Raw genomic sequence first — 16,930 nt, 5'->3', positions numbered from 1 at the left:
TGAAGAACAGGTGTTCTCCAATCTTCAGTCCCCACCTTTTCAATCATTACATATAGGCTGAATTCCCTTTCCAAGATGGAAAAAAGATTTCTTCTTTGGATTTCTATATCTCCTTCAAACTTCCTCTCTTGGATCTATGCCCTAGAGGCCAATTATGCCATCTCGTTGGCAATCGCATTTGCTTATCTAGGGATGTAGCTGGCTGATATTTCTGTGCCCCAATAGCTTAACAATTGAGTGGCCGCTAAGTAATAACCGGCCATGGTGATGTGTCTGCATTTGTATTCTCTATTCAACTGATTAATCACCAACTCTGAATCTTTGAAAACTTCTACTTCAGTTGCCCCTAACTCTATCAAGATCTCCAGGCTAATTATTAAGGCCTTATATTCTGCCCGATTCTTGGTAGTTTCTTCATAATCTAGGAGGAAAGAGTAGCAATGATGAGTACCTCTATGATAAATGATGACAATTCCAGCTCCAGTAACTTTTTGGGTACAAGATCCATCAAAATACAACCTCCATAGAGTAATCTAAAGGCTGGATATCCTCTTTACCTCCTGTTGAATCCATTCTTCCCTGCCCGAGAGGGCTTTACTTGGTAGGATGTAAAGGTTAGCTACCTTCAGAGTTCCAAAGATGTTGACAGTCTCCTCTTGAGACTCTTGGTGTTCTGCCAATAAGTCTACAATTGCTTGCCCCTTGATTGCTCTTTGAGGGACATATTGAAAGCCGAATTCTGATAGTACTAGAATCCATTTTTTGATCCTCCTAGTTAGCATTGGTTTTGACAGCATATACTTGATTACGTCGGTCTTGGCAATGATGTGGATGTGGCAAGGCAACATGTAATGCCTTAGCTTGCAGGCAGTAAAGTACAAAGCCAAATATAATTTCTCAACCGAAGTATATCTTGTTTCTACCTCAATAAGGATTCTACTGAGGTAGTATATCCTTACTGAGGTAGTATATGGCTTGTTCCTTCCCACCTTCATTGTTTTGGGCCAGCAAGCTCCCAATTAACCTCTCCAAGGCAGAGATATAAAGCTTCAACGGCTTTCCCTTCTGAGGTGGCATGAGCACTGGTGGAGAGGCTAAGTAAGTCTTAATGCTGTCGAAAGCTTCTTGGTGTGGCGGGCCCCATTCAAACTCTTCTTTGTCTTTCAGTCTCAGCATAGGAGTTATCAGTTGAATCTTGCCCGCTAAATTAGCAATGAATCTCCTCAAGAAGTTGATTTTTCCAAGCAGGATTTGAAGTTATACTTTGTTGGTGGGAGGAGGTGACTCCATTATTGCCCGAGCTTTTTTTTTCGACCTCCACTCCTCTTTGATGAACGAGGAATCCCAAAAAGTTGCTCGATCTTACTCCAAAAGCACACTTATTTGGATTCATTTTTAGCTTAAGGATCCTCATTCTTGTCAAGGCTTATCTGAGGTCCACCAAATGCTGCTCTTCAGTTTTAGATTTTACCATGATGTCATCAATATATACTTCCATGCTACGGCCTATTAGATCATGAAAAATGGCGTTCATTACTCTTTGATAAGTTACATTGGCATTTTTGAGCCCGAATGGCATTACCAAATACTCATACGCTCCAACATGGCCCGGGCACCTAAAAGCTATTTTATGTATATCTTCTTTAGCCATTTTTTATTTGATTGTATCCAGCATTCCCATCCATAAAAGATAAAACGTTGTGTTTAGCAACAACATCTATAGATAGGTCCGCCATGGGCATGGGGTATTCGTCTTTAGGCGGGGCTCTATTAATGTTTCTATAATCAACACAACATCTAACTACTTTAGTTATAGTTTTAAGACAGGTACAATGTTGGCCAACTACTCAACATATTTGGCAGGCCTAATAAATCCGGCCTTCACCAGCCTTTCAATCTCCTATTTAATCTTTTCTTCAATTTCTTTTGACATCCTCCATGGTGCTTGCTTGACAAGTTGAAACCCCTCCTTAATAGGCATCATGTGTTCTACCAAGGTTGGATCTAAACCTGGCATCTCGGTGTAATGCCAAGCAAAACAATCTTTAAATTAATGTAGAAGGTCAACAATCCTTGCCCGATCCTCGATTTCGAACAAACCACTGATCTGTATAGGTCTTGGATCCTTCTTAGTCCCCAAATCAATGGTTTCCAATGGGTCTTGCACTTTTGTGGCTGGTTTACCTGGCTCTGCACACAAAAATTTGACCAGTTTTGGATTGTCGGGCAAGTCCTATGGCCCATCCAAGTCATATACACACTCAACCATTTAGATGGCTGCTTCTAACTCTTCTATAAAAGATTCTTCCTTATTCCTTTGGCTATTTAAAGTTTCTCCGCTCCACTCTTCTTCTTCCCTGGCTGAGTTCTCCCTCTCTTATTTTCTTTCTCCCATAAACCAACAGTCTTTTTATTAAGGACCTGATTGTAACTACTTGGTCATTCCTTTTCTACTTTGACATTTAATGGTGTTGGGGAGTTGGGATGATATAGGGATGATCCTATTCTTCTCTGGTAAAAGAGAACCTTTGCTCCAAAAGCTTTTGGGCCATCACCTTAGTTGGGCAGCCGTTCTTACCAGCTTCTGAACATTGAAGAATCCCAGTACTGGGATTGTAGAAGTTGGCTTCTGCGATGTTGGTTGTAGGTAGGAATGGCCATGACTCGGCCTTCACTATTTTCTAGAACCCAGGTCATGTTTTCTCTTCTTCATGGTAGACAGCTACTTGTTGGTGTAAGGTAGATGCCACAAAGAGACTCTGATGAATCCAATCTCTGCCCAGTAAAGCCCCATAAGTGGAAGCACTGTCCACGACAAAGAAGGCCAGCATGATTTGTTTTGATCCCAAATCAACCTCTAATGGTAGTAACCCATGAGTCCTGGTGATAGCTCCCGAGAAACTAGAAACTGTAAGATGTGTAGGGATAAAATCATCATCACTTCTGCACATTTTCTTTATTTGTTTGTATGGCATCACATTGACCATGGCCCCTCCATCTATCAAGACCCTTGTGAAGAGTACTCCCTCCAGGTGTGTCGTTACATATATGGGTTTGAGATGGTTGGCCAAGTTTAAACTTGGGCGAACAAAGACCATTTTGTCTAAGTATATTCTCTTAGGCTTTTTCCCTGATTGCTCGGGCAAGCCTGTTTGGCTAGGTTCTCCTTCTCCTGCTTCTTCGACTTTAACATGTGCCATCATGGGTTCCATTGCCAAGTGATCACCTTCCATTATGGGAGGTTGATCATGCTCGACATGAAACATGGCTGATAAAACATATGTAATGTTTATGTGGAAGTTGCTAAGTCCAGGTAAATCTTTCCCCTTGCCTCCAATGTTGTTCATAAACTCATCTATCCACGCCTGTGCTTCTTAGGCAACATTAGTTTATGTAGATCTTCTTCCCTGGTGATACCGAAGTCTGGCATCCACTTTGGAACCTCATAGGTAGTATCTACTAACAATGGTGTGGGCAACCCCCTCTTTGGCGAGACAGTTCCAAAGTAGATTGGTTTTGGGCTCCATCTTGGGGTAGGCATCATTATCATATCTTCTTGAGCTCTCCTCAAGATTCTGTATTTCCCAGGATGGAGGTTTGGCTGCACATGGTCTCATTCCCCTTCATTTTTGCTGTTTGCCTTCTTTACCTCTTTCTTACTCCTCCAATGGGGTTGATTTCTTCCCTCATGAAGAGCGTTCTCAAACTTTACATTCTCCTAGGTTTCTAAAGAAGCGGGAACTTTCAATGAGTTCATATGAGCCTTATGTTGCCTTTGGACTCTCCTGATCATGGAGGGTCTTATCTCCTTGACAGGCTTCCCGTCATTTTCGACTATGTACCATCTTTGCTTGAGTCGGGCAATGTTCTTCTTTGTGATCGGGTTCATTGTCCTTCCTTTCATCCTGACATCTCCGCCGGCATAACTCAGTTGGGATGGCCTTAAATCCATCTACCTTGGCATCTTGGCCTCCTTGTTTTCCACTTCTTCTGAAGCTTCATAGTTCCTAAACACTTCTGACATGTTTTTAGGCTGAGAGTCTCCTCCTAACCTCTGGAAGACGTTTCGAGAGGTTTCTTTTTCGGCTGTCCGCATGATACTCATGTGGTTTTCATGCTCTTCCTTTTCCCTTCTTTTGATCAGCTCCCGATCAAGGATGGCTCCTGTTGTTGGTACCTCTAACTCACACTTACAGTGAGATCTGCTACATATCACTACTCCTTTTATTATAGCGGCTTTCGGTTTCTCAGGCAGCTTGACAGCTCCCTCGGTTGGTCTATCGCTTGTCCTCTTTTCTACCTTCACTTCCCACATGGCTTTTCCTTTTCTTTTTTCTGCCCATGTTAGGTTCATCATGTTTACTGGGGCTTGTAGGAAAGGATTAGTATCAACCATCATATCAGCCTGTGGTTTTTTCAATAACCGCTTTATTTTTGGCCCGCATTGCCTCTACTATCCAATGAAAATAACAAGGGGTTGGGCAACTCTGGCTCATTTTTCAACAACGGCTAACTAGCTCTGGATTCTTCCTTGTTTTCCCCTCACTACTCTTTTCCTCAAACGTGGGAAACCAAGGAATGACTGCCTTCTCCACAGGGCTAGCCTTGCTCGTCATCTCTCTAACATGATCATTTTCTGGGGTAGAGTACTTTAGATTTAGCTTTCTTTGCAGATTTCCTGTTAAGGAATAGAGTCTGCTTATGTCTTCTCTTGTTTCCCGAGAATTTTTGTCCATGTTTTGAGAGCTTCACTCCATGCTTCTCAAGACAGCCATCATAATAGCATGCAGATCTTCATTTATGACCTTCCCTTTCGATTTCTCAGAAAGAGTCAGGCTTTCTATCAAGATAGGTCATTGCAAGTTTTCGGGGGAGATCTGCCATGCTAGATCTTGGTGTATACTGGGGTGTTTTTTGCTTTGCTTCCCACCTGAAGGCTTGTTCTTTCCTTTATCTTCTTGGCATACAAGATTTTTATCCCACCGAGCGTGCCAAAACTATGTTCGGGCAGGAAATCTCAGATGGTGGTGTTGGAGACATGCTCTGAAAGTCAATCTTTGGAAGAAACCTTTCAGGACAATGTCTGTATATATAGATGACTCTAATACAGCAAAAGGCAAAGTCACTCATTAAGACTATCTCAATAAACGATATAAGTCCTAAATAGTGAATCCATGGACAATGGATCAATGGAAGAAGTAATCTAATGATGTTAGACTGCATAAACCTTTTTCACATAACCGTAATGTCCAAAAGGTTCCTGGTCATAGGATTTTCAGAGGGATACTAACAATATATAGACCAATACATACTATGTCCCCTTAAAATGGAAGGATGGAAAGTCTCATGCCATTCATGTAGTGACACTAAGATAAGTATGTAGGTGTTCATTAAGGGAATGAGTTCACTGAACACAATCAAATGAGAATACTTGCAAGGAGGTCTACTCACATGTCAAGCAAGTAACTCTACTAGTTGGAATAATGTAAGTAATCCTTTGACCTGAGACATCATAGTTGTCTTGGGGATACGTTGCTGATCATTTGATAATGAGACATGACCACATCTCATCTTGGATGTGTTCTATGCATTGTTGGGGTCAGTGATTTATTCTCAGAGGCATGTGAATGATCAACAAGGGATATCTAATCCTCATTATGAGAGGATGAATACTCTTAGATATGATTCGGGAATCTTCGGCTGAAGATCGAGCGTAATGATGGAAAGTGTTCCTATACGACTCAATAGAATCATATAACTTGATATAATCACATTAGGGGTTTGACATTAAGTATCCATACCCTAGTAATGTGATTGTGAGTATTGTATTAGAGAATGATCGAATTACATTGTAATTCCAACTGAATAGGTTCTCCGAACAAATTCTACATTAGCTTGGGTAGTCATGATATATTATTAGATGTCACTCATGGCTTGTGGGTTCTAAATGATTAATAAGTAGTCATCAAAGAAGAAGGAGAATTAAAAGTAAGTTTTAATTCATTAAGTGATTGGATTAATACTAATCAATTGGATTGGTACCAATCACCTCACTGCTTTGCTAATTAGAACCTAAAATGATTGTACACCGAAAGACTCTTGTGGTGAGACAACTAAAGGATGATGGAATTAATTAATTGGATTAATTAAGTGTTATGATTAATTAGAAAGTCTAAAGAAATCATAGAAGTAATGAAAGATCGTTTAGAACTTAAAGAAAAGTTCGAGTTCATTCAGGCCCATTGGGCCCAAACCCATTGGGTCATTTTATTCAAGCATAGAATGATTTGAGATGATAAAAGCCCAAAGTCCAAACCCACACTAAGGGGTCGGCCATTACTAAAGAAAGAAGAGAGAGGAGTCAATTTGTTGACTCACTTCTTTGACATTTATAAAGAAAGTTTAATGAAAAAGTTTCATTAGGGTTTTGTGTGTTCTTTTCAACAAGAAGAGAAAACAAGTCTCTCTCTCTACCCACATACAAGGCTGGCCACCAAAAGGGAAAATTAACTAATCATCTTTTCTCCTTTTTGGTTATTCCAACATCCATCTCACTACATTAGTGGGTGTGGATCTTTAGAGGTCTTCTACCTTGGAGACTAAAGGAGAATCAAAAGGGTTCCAAATCTATCAAGGTGGAGGAAGCAAGGAGGGAGGCTAGACTCAAGGAGTTCCAAGAACAAAGAGCTTGGAGGTGGTCCATCTTTGGTCTAAAGTCTATATCAAGAGGTATAAAACTCAACCTTCACTTTGTTCTTCAATATTTTGTTTGATGCATCATATATGAACATATGCTTCTTGAATGGGATTTGCATTACTATAGCTTTGATAATATGTGATAATATGCTTCCGTTGCGTATGTATATAAATTTAGAATTGTATATGCATGATAGTCACTAGAAATCCCACATAAATCTCATTATTTCCCTTCAGGTGGGCGTTCCTGGCTCGAACACACAGCTCCCTGAGGAGTTGGCACTTTGGATGGTTGTCGGGCTCTTGCCTATTAAGAGGTTGCAAGAGGAGGAAACATTCAGTTCTGAAAGGTGCTTTATAGGACCTTAGGTGTAGGCCTTGAGGCTCACAATCAAAACTGAGTGCGGAGGCATGCCACTGCAATCTTTGTATGGCAGATGTAGAACAAGTGTATTTAAGCCGATTACTTGCGCCCCAAGTTATTCTGACTTCTTGTTTATCAAAGGATTGTCGTAAATGAGTTAAGTCTACATTAAGTTATTTTCTATGCCTTGAGATCAAGGACTTTTATGTATCTTGTATGCTTAAAGGGTGGAGGTCCATATCTAATTAAGTCATCAGTTTAGTTCACTTTTGATCCTTTTATGACAATAAAACCACTAAATGAACCAGATCTAATAGCTGATAGAACTATGAATCATTAAAAGGCTGGAAATAGCTTGAATACATAATGAGGGATACATTATAACACCAGATCTATTAATTGAAAGACAATACAAAGAGCGTTAGGCAAGATTTAACCTTGTCGGGCAAGGTGAAATCTTGTGCCGCTTCTTCTCTTTGCAGTTACAAAGGTTTAGGAGCTAAAGGGGAATGGATGTAAACAAGTTTACACGAGAGAATCGATACTACATCATTTAGAGAAGGGTAGCAAAGCTTTTACATAGACAAAAGATGTATTTCTAATGGAAATCTAAGGCTAAAAAGGGATGCAGAAACTGGACAAAGCATAGCTTTCTGGGTATTTGTTTGACTGAGAGGCAAGTTGTATGTTGGTTTGTTTATTTGATTGAGTGTCCTTGTCTCTGGGTCCTCTTCCTCCTTTTATAGACGAATTAACCCGGCTATTTGCAGTTCTGTTCTTGCCTGAAAGTAATCGGAGGGTAGTGACTCACCAGCTTTTTACTTGTATTGCCACTGTATAGTGCTTTTGGCTGATAGGTGACCGATCTTATCACTTGTCATATTTAGATTATAGGCACATAGCCTATGCATTAATGGGAAGCCGCCACTTTGTCTTTGAGAGAGTTGGTCTGGGCTGGGTGCTGGGCCTCGAGCGAATCTCCCCATTTTAGTCCTTTTGGGCCTACCTTTCTTCCTTTCTTTCTTTAGGCCCAAAGTTCAAATATTAACCCAAACACCTTCAAAATTCGTGTTCTTGGCGGCCGATAGATTGCAGGCGAGTCCTATAACTACGAGTACTTTATTTTTTGACAATTAAGTGGGCATAAACTAATTTCCCATCTAAATTCCACAAATATGTAGTTACATACAAACTTTGGCCGATATTAAGGTTTAGGGTTGTAATCTAAAATCCGAATTCGTAACCCATGATCTGAATTAATATATGTTCAGTATTTTTGAACTGAACACGCAATTTCCAATCACAAACTCATAGCGCTAAAAATTCTAGTTCACGACCGATGAGCGACGAGTCCATACAACCACATTCACATATTAAACAGCCATCTGTTCTTTGTCAGCATCCATCCATGTTTTTTTTATTTTTCTAGTCGCTTAACCTTGTATCCAGGGCCGGCCCTGAGATTTCAGGGCCCTGTGCGAAAGTGAATTGGAGGTCCTAAAAAAATATTAAGAATCTAATTTTTTTATTTTTTTGTTCAAAAAATTAACTTTAGTTTTCAATTGAGCTTCTATAAATTTTAATGGCACAAACAAATTTACCAAATCAACAGGTGAAAATGTGGCGTATTGTTTTTCCTTAACTATTTAGAGGGCTAGGGTTCAAATTTTCATGTTATTGTGTCGAATTTGTATATTATTTTGTGGAAGCTTATGCATTTAATAAAAATAAATTGAAAAAAAGATGGAGATGAGTTTTGAACCCATCCCCTAGGATGATGTAAAGAAGTAATAATATCACTTGCCCTAAGACTCAAGTTTGCAATATTTTACACATACTACTATATATACGTATATGCATACAAAATTGAAAAATCGGGAGCCGTGTGCGGTGGCACCACTTGCACCCCCTCAGGGCCGGCTCTGCTTGTATCCAAACAAAAGGAACAAGAAAAATAATATTTCTTCTTAGTTCAAATTGAAATTTTATAACCGAAAATCACGCCTAAAGTTAATTTTTTCTTTATTCATTATATTTGGTTCGGAAGATCTGGATAGAAAGGAGAGAGAGATGATGATGATAATAAACCTATCTTTTGGTGTGTGAGTTTAATTTTAAGGATTTTCTAGACTCACTCAAACTCACAACAGAGAACTAGAAATATGATGATACATTTAGTAAAGGTAGATAGTGTTTCTACAGATGTTGCTTCCGTTGATGAAAATTCTTATTTATGACCAATGAAGCTTTCATCGATCATAAAAAATAATAATAAAGATAGATAGTGAACTTATTATACACATGTATTCTCATATAATTTGATGTACAAATATATTTGAGTGACATTGTAATTTAATATAAATAACAAAGAAGAGAATTCGATCTAACTTGTAGAGAGGGAGGGATGCACGCCTATTATTCTAGCCAACTTGGCTCGCTGAAGTCTAACTTGATGTGCCAATATAAAATTTAAACATTACCAAAACCAGTCTTTTTATTTAGGTATAAGCAATGACAGAATAAAAGCTTGCCATCATTGAGTGAAGCATAACAAAGACAAGGAGAGGTATTCACTTGGTATCTTTACATTCAACAAAGGGGTTATACAAGTACCGCATGGACTAGTGGATGATGAGAAGAAATTGCTCTAACAATCTATGTGAACAATCGTGGGTAAGAACGATATTGTGCAACGGGAAATGTGATCAAGGAGGGACAGTCCAATATAAAGGCCTATTGTGGGATAAGAGGAGAAAACTAACGAATGGTAGACGAGCTATGAGTGAGGTACTGGCTTATGCATGCTTAATTCTTTTTCACGCCTTGCTTATTAAGGACTAACGAACTTTAATTTGTTTTTTCCTTTTTTACTTCTGTAGTTGGAACAATTTGTTTAGAGTTAAACAGTGCTCTGCAGAGGAAAACCTCTGGAAGTGGAAACCATGCGTTCTCGTTTTGCAAGGTGTGGCTGATCACCAGGTTGCAGCAACAAAAGCATAGTAATTTTTTAAGGATACATTGTTCGTCTACGAAAATTCAAAGATTATTATCTCATCATTGCGTACAGAAAAAATGATATTTATTCCATGAAATTGAAAGATTCTGTTATCCTCAGAAGTGTGAGACTTCTTGTCTATAGAAGTAATGGCCAGAAGGGCTGCCATTTGTTGCCATTGCTAGCCTCACAACACTTTCAGCACCTTCGTCTATTGTTAATATTCCGGTATTGAAGTTCAAATCTGTTTTGACAAATCCAGGGCATACAGAGTTGATGCAGATATTCGGGTACTGCTTGGCCATGATCTGCGTGAAAGCGTTTATGGCTGCTTTTGAGAGTATATAGGCAGAGAGGGAAGCAGGCCATCCTCTGGTTTCTAGCATATCTTCTTTGAAGTCTTTTAGAAACTCGCTCAAAACCTCGTCTATTCTGTCTTCTGTGAGTTTTTCGGCATCACTTAACAACCTTTTAGCCCATCCATTTGGGATATGCTGAAACAAAACATCCACGCCAACAGAATTTCAGTTTTCCCAATTATGGAAGACATTTGACCTTGAACCAGAAATACGATGAGATGCCAAAAGTATGAAAAATCTTCGCACCTTTAACAATCCCATGCCAGAAGAAAGACTGACAACTGTTGGTGAATCAGATAGCTAGAGGAGGGGAAGCAGTGCTTTGGTCATTTTCTTGGAGCCATAGTAGTTTGTTCTCACGCATCCTTCAGCTAACTCATACGTTTGAGTCATTATTTCACTCCAATTGACTCCTAAACCATCCTGCGTCAAGGAAAAGAAAGATTTCATTTTGCCATAGTGGATTTTTGAATGAAAGATTTATGGCACTTAGCCATACCTATATGGAAAGTTCTCTTCAAGCACCCATTTTTAACTCTCACACACCCTTGTTAATTTTTGGTCATTGATCTTTTTCAATTCATTCGATCCGACGACAAAAATTTGAGAGGAGTGTGTGAGAAGTAAAAATGGGTGTGTGGATAGCACTACTCAACCTATAAATTTGACAATGTAAGGACCCATCTTATAACCATTTCAGTTTTCAGTTTTCAAAAAATAAAATGTAAAACCAAAAACTGAAAGCCAAATTTTGAAAACTCAAGATAAGTTGGATTTTAAATAGTGAATAAAAAGACTTACCCTACCAACACCAGAAGCTACAGCAGCTCTGAAAGCTTCAGGGTCTACAATGGTTCCTCTAACCCCTGCATTGTTTACCTGTGGAAGTTCCTAAACATTTCATCTTTGTTCAATCCCAACAAAATATTAAGACCCTTCATCGTACTTAGGGATTTTCTATCTTATTTTAAGCTGAATTACGAAGCGACTCAGTTAAAATTTACAACACAGTGGATAAGTGAAAATTTTCAACAGGGTACACAGAATATGCTTGAAATATTAGTATCATATAGAGTTTGCGAATGAGGTCCGTTCATTAAAAAATTTAAAATTCACAGACGAAAAAATGGCAAAAATGAAAGTATTCATTCAGAACAGGAAGTTTGTTTATAAAAATGTTTTCGAATCATACCAAGATATCTAGTTTCCCGAATTGGGTTTTGGCAAAATCTGCTAGGGAAGCAACGCTAGCAGGATCCGTTACATCAAGCTGATGAAAAACCACAAGGTCAGAGAGGCCACACTCTTTCAAATTTTCAATAGCTTCAAGACCCATTTTCTCATCTAAAGCAGTTAACACCACCATGATCCCATTTGCTGCCAACTTCTTAACTGTTCCGAATCCAATCCCCTGATTCGAGCCTGTGACAACCGCATACCTGACAAAATCAAAGACTCATTGCACTAAAAATCAATTAAGATACATGTGTCACAGTATCCAACACGCATCCATCAATTATTAATAAGTTTGGCTTAAGTGAATGCAAATCTGTCTGTACTCCTCTTGTTGCTACTGACAAACTGAGCAAAGAAGATTGAAGTGGCCCAGCAAGTGAAGAGCAATATAGGAAGATTGTGGGCAGTCTGTTACATCTTAATGCTACAAGGCCATATGTGATGTATGCAGCTAGCTTACTTGCTAGATATATGCATTGCCCTACAAATAAGTAATATGGGACTGCCAAGAGAGTGCTTAGGTATGTCAAAGGAACACTAGATTATGGACTGAATTATGAAAAGGGGAAGAATGCAATACTAATTGGATACTGTGGGAGTGATTGGGGAGGTTCAATTGATGATAGCAAAAGTACATTAGGCTATGCATTTTCCTTTGGGAGTGGAGTCTTCTCATGGGCATTTGTTAAGCAAAATTGTGTTGCACTTTCAACTGTAGAGGCAGAGTACATCAGTGCATTAGAAGCCACAGCTCAGGCTATATGGCTTAGGTTTGTTCTGGAGGATTTTGGAGAGTTGCAAACTAAAGCAACTCCTTTTCAGTGTGACAATACAGTTGCAATCTCTATAACCAAGAATCCAGTATTTCATCAAAAGACAAAGCATATTGATAGAAGGTATCACTTCATCAAGGATGCTTTGCAGCAAGGAATTGTTGATTTGGTCTACTAACCTACCAAAGAACAAGTGGTAGACACTTTTACTAAAGCTCTACCAAAGGAGAGGTTCAACTATCTCAGAGATAAGCTTGGAGTCATATCAGCTCAAAGCTTAAAGGGGAGTGTTAGTGTATAAGCCATGAGCTGATTTTAAGTTAGTAGAAATAAGCCTTGTATTTAGTTGTGTATTCACTCTGGTTAAAATTACCAAGTGTAGGGCTCATATTGTAATTTTGTCTAAGTGACATGTGGATTAATCACCTTGAATCCAGCTAGATGTGCAGCTAAGATCTTTTGATGTAATGGTGAGATTCCATTAGCATAAATAACCGTTATGCAGTGCACGATTGTGTGTGCTAGTGTGAGAATAAGAGAAAACATTCCTCTGTGATTTTGCAGAGAGAGAGAGAGAGAAGCATCCATCACTATCTCCATTTCTGCGATATTTCTTTCTTCCTTCGAGTCATACACTCTCATGCTTAAACTTTAACACCTTGGAGAAATTCTCATAAATAAACCGTTGTATCCAACATTTCACAAACGTGAGAGGGTTGTATACAACACTTATGTACAAGAAATTTCATTACTGTTGGTGTGGCCAAATGGTCTGATGTGTGAAGCTTCAAAAACATGAGGGAAGTAGTAGGTACTTACCTCTTTGCCGCTTCTGCCATGGGTGATGAGCTTTCAGATTTGCTTTCTGATTTCTATGTAACATGGCCTTTCTTTTTAAAGTCATTCTGTCCTTCCAACTTCTGTTAACATATTCAACTTTTGATCTTCATTCTTAGTTAGTTGTTTGTCTTCTTTTGATGGTAGAATATTTTTTAGCCCTCTTGTCTTTGATTAAGCAAATCAAGGTCAACTCTTACACATGGAATGCCAATGGGTGCTCCGGAGTACTCGGCGCTCCAGATATTTTAATCCTTAAATTTGGATTTTTGTATCAAATTTATAGTATAACGTCAAGTTTATCCTTCCTCCGGGTCCAACCAATATCATGAGTTTATTTCTAATTACTATATTACTGAAGGATCCTAAACCGAGAAGCAGCCATAATCAATACACTTCTTCGTCGGAATATGAAAATGCGACAAAATGAGTCGTTGAGAACTTCCATCTGGTATATGCAAAGGTTGCCCTTGAGCAATTGAGAAATTGAAACGTTTGGGTAAGAGGGATATCTAAGTCCCGAGGAATTGAGGTCAAGTTATTAGGAAATAGATTAAAAACTAGAAATTAGGCCCGCACGTTGCCGCGGGAACCAACTATTTCAAGCGTAATCGGATGAATAAAACACATTTAAGTTGAATAAATTCAACATAATTATGAACAAACAAATGGATACTTGAGTGAATGAGATCGATAAGATAAGCAGTTTTGCTTTTATATACATTCAAGCGAGTTGGCATATAAACACATTGTACAATGAGTGGGAAGAAACTGAAAGTCTTTGATTAGAAAGAGATGGTTTCCGAAAAATTATGTTTCCTTAAGAAACAGAAGAAACATTTAGTTCACACATATAATATGTGTCCTGCAGTGTAGGCAGCCATTTGAATAGGTAATTAAAAATATAAAGTGTTGAGGACTTGTTCAAGTAGCTAATTTTGTAATCACAACTGTTCAAAGGCAAACATAAGCATAAGGTTTGTTTCCATACGAAACTGAAGAAACAGAAGCAAGCTGCAGTTTACACATATTTTGCCCCTGCAGTTAAGACAACAAAATATATGCCCTGCAGCCTACATACCTCACTTGTGCAACATATGCCTTGCACTGGAAAAACATCAAAAATCGAATACAAATTTGTAAATCATGGACATATTTTGTTTTACATTTTTATAATCAAATCAAGTGGCAGTGTAGCACGTAAAATTACAAACTTGAAAGCAACCAAAGAGAGTAGAAATTAAGATGTAGAGATATCCTCAAACTTTAAACATACTACATGGAAGTTAACAGTAGAGGTTTGTGAAGCAAACTGCGGCATGAGTTGCAGTCAATTGAACAAAATCATAGTAGTTTAACTTTGTAGTAAAAACCGTAGGCAAACGAAGAACAATGTTCTCTTTCATAACGAAAAATATATCTTAACCACTATCTTCATTAGCCAAATCGTTTCACAAATCCAAAAACACAGAATTATATCTTGAACAATGCCAATTAATGATTTCCCATTACTTAAGCCCAACATCAAAGCCAATGAACTAATGAAAGAGTGAAAAAGAGAAACAAAAAACCTCAATTAAGCAATTAAATGGAGTATTACTTGATAGAGCTGGAAAATTACTCAGTTCTTCAGAGAGAGGATCAAGAGTGACTGATGAGAGTGCAGAGAAACGAACGATTGAGAAATTCAAGCTCTGAGCTCAAAGTTGGGGCTTCCACTTTCCAACTGGGGGAGAAATAACAAAGAAAACACAGAGAACCAATCCACCAAAAATATTAATCAAATAGGTTTCTTCTAATTCAAAATTTGGACCACCCAAATTCTGATGAAGCAATAACCATTCAAAATTCCAACAGATTGAAGCCCTCACAGACTACAAATTATCAATACCCAACAATAAAAATTTTGAAAACAGTAATAATGAAGGAAAAGAAATTTAAAATGCGAGCCATTCTCTAAATCATTCTCTAAATCTCAGGCACCGATCCAAATCGCCAGTAATTTGCACATAATGATAAGAATCTAGCAATATTTCCATTGTTTGGGAGGAAAAACAATATTTCCTTTGTTTGGGAGTTCTAACGAAAAGCCCACAGTACTGTTCACTTTAACGAAAAACCATATTTTTACATTAAAAAGTCAAACTTGGTACTATTCACTTTACCATTTATTTTGTCTTTATCATTAAAACTCAAAACTCAAGAAATAATGAAAAATGTAAACTTTATATGGTAATTGAAGCTTTACCTGCAGATCAGCAGCAACAAATAGAATCCAACGGTATGTACCTCAAAAGTGAGAGAGAGAGCTGAGAGATGAGTGAGAGAATCGATAAACAAAACCCCTAAAATCACAAAAAGAAATTTGAACAGAAAACAAATTTGCAAATCCAAAATCACAAAAACATTGAGAAAGCTGTAAAAATCACCAAGAAACGCTGGCTTTTCTGGGTAAAAAAATTATTCGAATCGAATTGAAGAACCGAGGAAAGTTCTACTAGTTCAGTGGTTTTTCCAGCAAAAAAGCACCTTGTTTGTAATTCATGAGAGGTTGGACAACGAGACTTCTCTTTCCAAAAAGGTAGCCCCCCATTTCGTGATTGCTGAGCATCCGTCACAGTAGTAACAGCAAAAAAACTCAAATAATTCCAAACCTCAACAAATAAAAAAAGGACCAACACAAAAACTCAAATAAAAATTTCATCAATTTGTTTATGCTCACTCCGCTATTCCTATTTCATTTCGAATTCTCTAAAAAAAAATACATAAATCCATAAAAAAAAAAAAAATCTACCCAAATGAAAAAAAAAAAGAAAAAGAAAAAAGAAATAGAAGCTTTCAACAGAGATTACCTTAACAACAGAAAGAAACATGTGACTTCTTCAATTTGAACAAAATTCAAGATAAGTGGCCAAAACATTATGATTATTCAACTAGTGAATAATGGATTCACCACATTTATAACTCAGGAAATGCAATCCACCATCAAAATTCTATTCATTAAATGGTGAACCCTATATCTTTTGCTAATGAATATTCAAAGTATTTGGCGATAAAATAATGCACAATGGAATAGATTAATCATCAATTAATTTTAATTATCAACTAAAAATAATATTCATTAAAATTGGGGTTTTTGCAACTCTAGATTTTGCTATTGATAATTGCCAAAAGATGAGTGGCAGGGATATAAACAGAGGTTAATGGTCCAGCTCAGCAGATCAGTTTATAGGTTAGTGTTTGTTAACCTGTTAAGTATGTCTCGTGAGAGCTAAGCAAGGTGTTTAGTTGTTGTATAAGTTCCTGAAACATTATATGGTAAACCAATGTTAGTTCTTATTAAAAATAAGATCACAGAATCTCAGAACAAACAATGAGAGAACATTGCAAGCAACAAAAAACATGAATAAATCAAATGTCGAAATCCAACTGACCCAACCTTCTTTCTCACTCAATACTAAGTCATCCTTAGCTTCGTCTATTCGAGTAATCTGCACATGCATCCGGCAACCCAAGGCAACAACATGTGTAAGAAGCATATTAACAAATCAAACATATTCAACTATCTAAGGGAGGAAAAAGTTAAACAATGAAAAGTTGTTAGTTGAGGTAAATCATACTCCACAATGAAAATTAGTAAAGATTAAAGTACAAAACAATTTAGGTAAAT

The 16,930-nt window shown here is 37.8% G+C and overlaps 2 protein-coding genes and 1 long non-coding RNA gene across 3 annotated transcripts; all 3 read right to left on the bottom strand.

Annotated features, from left to right (window-relative positions):
* Positions 1-9,962: 9,962 nt before the first annotated feature.
* On the bottom strand, positions 9,963-13,325 carry LOC103438834 ((+)-neomenthol dehydrogenase-like). The gene is made up of 5 exons (XM_070825475.1): positions 13,243-13,325; positions 11,607-11,853; positions 11,216-11,293; positions 10,661-10,837; positions 9,963-10,549 (listed from the first exon to the last, which is right to left on the bottom strand). The coding sequence occupies exons 1-4, from the start codon at positions 13,260-13,262 to the stop codon at positions 10,715-10,717; spliced, it is 468 nt and encodes a 155-aa protein (XP_070681576.1). The 5' UTR covers positions 13,263-13,325; the 3' UTR covers positions 9,963-10,549; positions 10,661-10,714.
* On the bottom strand, positions 10,172-10,675 carry LOC114825818 (short-chain dehydrogenase/reductase 2b-like). The gene is made up of 2 exons (XM_029104830.2): positions 10,661-10,675; positions 10,172-10,549 (listed from the first exon to the last, which is right to left on the bottom strand). The coding sequence occupies exons 1-2, from the start codon at positions 10,673-10,675 to the stop codon at positions 10,172-10,174; spliced, it is 393 nt and encodes a 130-aa protein (XP_028960663.2).
* A 1,316-nt stretch (positions 13,326-14,641) lies between the features above and the next one.
* LOC139197898 (uncharacterized) lies at positions 14,642-15,603 on the bottom strand. Its single transcript, XR_011583277.1, has 2 exons — positions 15,509-15,603; positions 14,642-14,986 (listed from the first exon to the last, which is right to left on the bottom strand). It is a non-coding gene; the product is annotated as an uncharacterized lncRNA (long non-coding RNA).
* Positions 15,604-16,930: the final 1,327 nt, after the last annotated feature.

This window comes from Malus domestica, chromosome 07 (genome assembly GCF_042453785.1).
Source record: "Malus domestica chromosome 07, GDT2T_hap1".
Classification (NCBI taxonomy): domain Eukaryota; kingdom Viridiplantae; phylum Streptophyta; class Magnoliopsida; order Rosales; family Rosaceae; genus Malus; species Malus domestica.
Note: the sequence above shows the minus strand (reverse complement) of the source record. Positions and strands in the feature narration are given on the sequence as shown.